The sequence below is a fragment of the Terrapene carolina genome, unplaced genomic scaffold, assembly GCF_002925995.2.
Source record: "Terrapene carolina triunguis isolate 2854851 unplaced genomic scaffold, T_m_triunguis-2.0 Scaffold42, whole genome shotgun sequence".
NCBI classification, from domain to species: domain Eukaryota; kingdom Metazoa; phylum Chordata; order Testudines; family Emydidae; genus Terrapene; species Terrapene triunguis.
Window position 1 is genome coordinate 40274823 of NW_020664393.1, and position 6000 is coordinate 40280822.

Consider the following 6000-nt stretch of genomic DNA (forward strand, 5'->3'; position numbering starts at 1 on the left):
ATTTGCTTATAAGGAACAGACTGATATTCTCATCTTACAGTTATAGTGGGTAATATTCTATTTGTTCTTTTTGTTTAGTGTAAATGTAATTGTGAAGAGAACTTGATTAGGTGTATAAAAGATTGTATCAATTTAGATGGAAGTAGGGGGCCCAAAGCATTAAAGGTGTTAACATAACCCAGTCACTCTCCAATTATTAAACAGTGTTAAACAAGATTCAAGGTTTGGTATATAGAGATCCAAGTCTACTTAGTACCATGGCAAACACATCATTAAAATCAGTTTAACCTTTTATTAGAGCTACAGAGAGAAAATGCAGCTTCTGTCTCTGATGTTGACTCTCACTTGCAGCCTAACTGCTGGAAAAACACAGCCACAGCACAGGGTCTTATCAGCCTCTCCCAAGACCTGGCAAACTTGTACCAGCATTGGGCTGTTTAGGGCATTTCTTTAGCTTCCTCTTTCTGGTAACAGGCTGTCAGCAGTGTTTCAAAATATGTAGCCTTGGTGGCTATGCCAGACTCTTTATTTGATAGAAGGCAAAAGGAAGGAGATAGGAAAGAGAAGAAATAAAGTGGGGGAAGGAAAAAGACACACGGGGGGAGGAGGGGAGGGATGTGTGACATAGTCTCGCATCCTAGATGGTGTTTTAGGATTTAGTTATAGCCAGTGGAAATGGGAGCGTCATCATCTGGCTCCCTCTCTGTGGCCTGGTCTGTCAGGACATTTTTCAGGATTGGGATGAAGAAGGTCCAGCTTCCTAGGAGACTGTGGGGGTGGCAGCCATGATTGTGAAGCTCTCTCCAGTAGCCAATTTTTCTCCCTAAAGTCTCTTTTGGAGGACTGCAAAAAGGTGCAACAGGTGGAATAGCTCACCGTCTTGTTATTTTGTCTACCTATTAGGCCTAATTTCTGACACACTGGTTTACTGGTTTCCAGTTCCTCACTTTTCTTATTTACTAGGCATGATTTTAACACCGTCCTTGAATTATATCAGTAGGCATTTTTTTTTTAGTCTTTCTGAATTGGTTCTGTACCTTTTCCCATTTCCTATTAATATTTGTTGTTATAGGTTATTGTGACATTTCATGAACTTTCTCACAGTTTTTGCAATTGAGCCCACAATTGAGGTAAATTTGTAAGCCCAGTCTTCACAAGAGCTCCCTGGATTAGGTGACACAACACATGACAATACTTTTATATTTATACAGGACCTTTCATTTGAAGGACCTCAAAACACTTTACAATATTAACAAACTAACATATAAGTTATATAGAGAAGGTTTGTTTCATCCATCACTGAAATTAGTAGATGTAATATACTTGGATTTTAGTAAAGCATTTCCCATGGTTCTCATGAGTGCTTGCTATCAAAATGAATTCACATTGCCTTGGCTGGTGGTCAGTAAACAGTCAGAGGCATGGAAAACTGGCTGACAGACCATAAACAATAGAGCTGAGGGAATAATTCACTAAAAGCATCTTTCAGTTAATTTCCCTCATTTTCTGATCACCAGTTGACTTGCAGTTGACTTAAATGTATTAATTATTCAGCTGTATTTGATGAATGTTTTCATACAACTTTTTTATCATATGTCCTAATATTGGCCCAAAAACACAAGTCAGATTTTGCTCTCATTTCTAAAATAATTATAGTATCTAGCACTTTTCATCAATAGATCTCAATACACTTTGCAAAGGATGTCACTATCATTACCCTCATGTTACAGATGGGGAAACCGAGGCACAGGGAAATGAAGTTACTTGTTCACATTCACCCGGCAAGCCAGTAGCTAAGCCAGGAATAAAACCCATGTCTTCTGAGAACGAGTTCACCATTCGATTTGCTAGATTATTCTGCTGTTTCAATTTGTATGATCACATACACAGAATTCACAACCAACAGAAAAAGCAGAACTTGTCACCTACTGAAGTTTTCAAATCTGATAAAAATCATATCTTTTTTTTTTTTTTTTGGTAGAATGATGGATGGAGAGAGAAATGAAATGGAAAAACAAGTGAAGTCCCTACAAGAAGGTTATAACCTGTTATCTAATGAAGCTTTGAAACAACTGCAGGGAGCACAAAATTTAGGTGATGAAAAGATGGAGGAAAAGGTAATAGCACAGAAAATTTTGTTGTTGTGTTTCTAGCTGTAGTACTTTATTCTTTTGAGATTTATTGCATGATTGTGGAACAATATATTAACAATGAAAGGAGAAACTGTATTTGATTGTATGTATCAATAAGCTGAAACCTGAATCAAATGACTGCAGTTTCCATATATTTGTATAATATATGTAGTCTTACGTGTGCATATGAACATTCTGTTCATCAGAACTTGCGTGAAGAGTCTTAATACCATGTGCCTTGCATGAACAAAGATAAACAAATCATCCATCTCTTAACTCTTCTCTTTAAAAGCCATCCTCTCTGATTGCTAGATAAGTTTGTGTGCTGCAAAAATATGACACCATAAAATAATATGGGTTAATCTCTGCCATGTACTCCTCCAGAGATATCCCAGAAGATATATAGTGTTCTAGATTTTCTTTAAATTCCAATTGGGTATATGGTTGGACCACATACAGTAAATAGTTATGAGGTATGACAAGTACATTTTTTATAAACCAATCTAAATCTCAAATATGGAATTATATCATAAAGGTATTGTGAATGTATGTGTGCATCTACATGTAGAAGCAATGTCTTGTATAATTATTTTAAAATAATGTTGCCAACCTGATTACATACTTTCTATGCAAACTAGTTGAAATATTTGGGTTCTATAATATCCGATTCCATATGTTTGGGTGTCTGTGCAAAAGTGCTGTATGCTGTAAACATGAGTAGCATGGTCATTTTGTATCACATACTATTTTTGAATCTTCTAACCTTTCACAGACACTTAGAGCATGACAGTTTGCCTTTCAGGTAAATGTCCTATTGTTCACTATATAATCATCTATTCTGCTGCCTTCCACTAACCCTATTTATGTATGCAGAGCATAGATTTTCAATTCACAGATGCATGTTGATTTTAAATCTTTTATTACATCGTGTGCTGTTGAAACACTGACATAGATCACTTGCGCATTTGAGCTGCTAATACTCACAGCATTGTCCCAGTCCTGGTAAGTATATGATTTTGTGCTTAATATGTATTCAAAAGCAAAAAAAAGTTTAATATGTACAATTATAAAATTACTTAAAAGCATTCTTTATATTCCCTTTTAGGTGGATAAAGTTATTGCTGGTATCATTGATCAAACAACTGGAGAAGTCCTTTCAGTCTTTCAGTCTGTTTTAAAAGGTCTAATTGACTCTGAAACTGGCATTAGATTGCTTGAAAATCAGCTGATTTTATCTGGGCTAATTTCACCAGAATTAGGAATATGTTTTGATCTTGAAGAAGCAAAAGTCCATGAACTTATTGATGAACAAACTCTACTGCAACTACAAGAATTAAATAATGCTAAGAAAATTATTTCAGAGTCATCAGTCACAAATCTTCCAGCTGTAGCTGCTTTAGAACAAGGTCTAATTCCAGAGACTCTTGCCATTAAAATTCTTGAGATTCAGCTTTCCAGAGGATATCTAGTTATGGCAGCTACAGGGGAGCAACTCACTTTGCACAAAGCTTTCCAGAGGGACCTGGTTTCTGCATCTTTATTTTCAAAGCTTTTGGAAAGGCAAGACACATGCAAAGATCTCATAGACCCCAACACTGCAGAAAAGGTTTCCCTGGAGGAGATGGTTCAAAGAAGCATAATAAGAGAAGAAACAGGGTTAAGACTTCTACCTGTAAGACCACAAGAAAGAGGTAGAATAACTCTAAAATGTGGAAGGCAGATAAGTATTTTGAGAGCAGCCCATGAAGGTCTCATAGACCGTGAAACCATGTTCAGGTTGCTGGGAGCTCAACTACTATCTGGAGGTATAATCGAACCTGACTCAGGGCACAGAATGACTGTGGAAGAAGCCATGAGACAAGAGTTGATTGATCAGGACACTGCTTGTGGTATTCTTACTCATCAGATTCAGACTGGTGGGATATTATGTTCAAATTCATCCAAACGCTTAACTGTAGATGAAGCCATACAGTGCAGCTTAATCTCATCTAGCAGTGCACTCTTGGTACTAGAAGCACAGAGAGGCTTCATTGGCCTCATTTGGCCTCATTCTGGTGAAATATTCCCCATATCTACTTCTTTACATCAAGGGATGATAACAAATGAACTAGCAAGCAAAATACTAAATGGCAGGCAGAAAATAGCTGCAATTTATATTCCTGAAACCTGTGAGGTACTCAGTCTGGATAATGCCGCACAGTTAGGGGTAATAGATGGTAATACTGTATCTGTTTTGAACAATGTAATTTTACCTGATAAAATGCCTAACATGGAGGATTTAGAGTCCTCTTGTAAAAATGCTGCAAGATGGTTATCATCTTATGAATTCCAGCCATCTGCATTTCATGACTATAAACAGGAACAAGAAATTTCAGGTACAGAAGAGCCAATGCCTCATAGTGTAGAGCAAACTAAAAAATTATTCATGTCTTATCTGATGATAAATAGTTATATGGATGCAAACACAGGGCAAAGACTTTTGTTATATGATGGAGACCTGGATGAAGCTGTCAGCATGTTGTTGGAAGGTGATGATTCTGCTTCCAGTGCTGATGTGACAGAAGGAGGATTTAGTAACACATATGTAAACTTAAAAAGAACTGATCTGAAACAACCTGACAATGTCATGTTTAATAATCTCACAAGCAATGTCCTGCATGAGTATACAGGTGTACAGAATACTTTTACTGACAGCAACTTAAAACAGCCTGAAGAAGATATTCAGAATGATAAATGTTCAGAGAGAAATGATTTTCACAGTAGAGCAAATGTCTTTAATGCTAATGATTTTGAACAGTCAGAATGTACATTGAATTCTTTGTTGTCTAAACCTGAAGCAGAAACTGGAAATATAGTGGGTAGTACTCAAAACCCTGAGAAAGAGAATGCATTCAAAAGTTTTCAAGAATATCCTGAACGAACACAGATGGAACGGTGTGAGCATGTGTATCAGCAAGCAAACTCTGGAAATGTAGAAAGGCATCTTCCAAAATACTCACCAGGAAATCTTATTTCAAGAATAGATCAAGACAAACCCAGTATGCCTGATGGGAGAGAGATCCTGGGTAGGGAAAGCAGGACTTTTAAAACTTTAGAAAATTCCTTGGGTGTAGATGATTTGTCAGTTAATAGTGAAGTCAGTGCTGTTCAAGAAAGCAATCCAAAGTGTGGCCCTCATATTTTGCAGTCTGATGATAAGAGTATGTTAACTGATAACAATATGAAAAAATGTGATGTTCAGAGAAGTCTCAATTCATTCAGCCACACAGATATTGAAAACAGACTTCTAGGAGAACTTTCTGGTAAAGAATTAGTGAGTCAAATTGTTTGTAATGAGCATAAGCATGGCATGCTACAGTCTAAAGAGAATGAGTATGGCAGGCCATCCCTTCAGGACTGTACCAATATGCCTGATGGACTACTTCCAGAAGACAATAATGATGTGCCTCTGTTGAAAAACAGTACTGACACACATGGCAGGTCACCACTGGGAGACAGTACTGGCATGCAGGGCAGGCCACCCCTGGAGGACACTAGCGATGTGCATCATAGGGCTCTGTTGGAAGACACTACTGATACACCTGGGGGGGCATTGCTGGGAGACAGTACCAGCATGCATGGCAGGTCACTTCTGGGAAACAGTATCAGTCTGCATGATGGGTTACTTCTAGGGGACAGCGATGCTATATATGGCAGGTTACTACTGGGAGATAATAGTAATAAACCTGGTGATCTGCTGCTGGGAGAGAGTGATGGCACCCCACAGTATGAAAATAACTATTTGCAGCAGGTTGATGATGAAGATGATGATGCCTATGACACTCCTCAGGTTGATGATGAAGATGACGATGCCTATGACACTCCTCAG

The 6000-nt window shown here is 37.8% G+C and overlaps 1 protein-coding gene across 1 annotated transcript in view; it reads left to right on the top strand.

Moving 5' to 3' along the window:
* The window catches only part of DST (dystonin), a 361566-nt gene that overhangs the window by 200924 nt on the left and 154642 nt on the right, over positions 1 to 6000 (top strand). The window contains exon 35 of the mRNA XM_026654897.1: positions 1982 to 2117. Coding sequence (XP_026510682.1) covers positions 1982 to 2117 — 136 coding nt within the window. The remainder of the gene's footprint in view (positions 1 to 1981; positions 2118 to 6000) is intronic.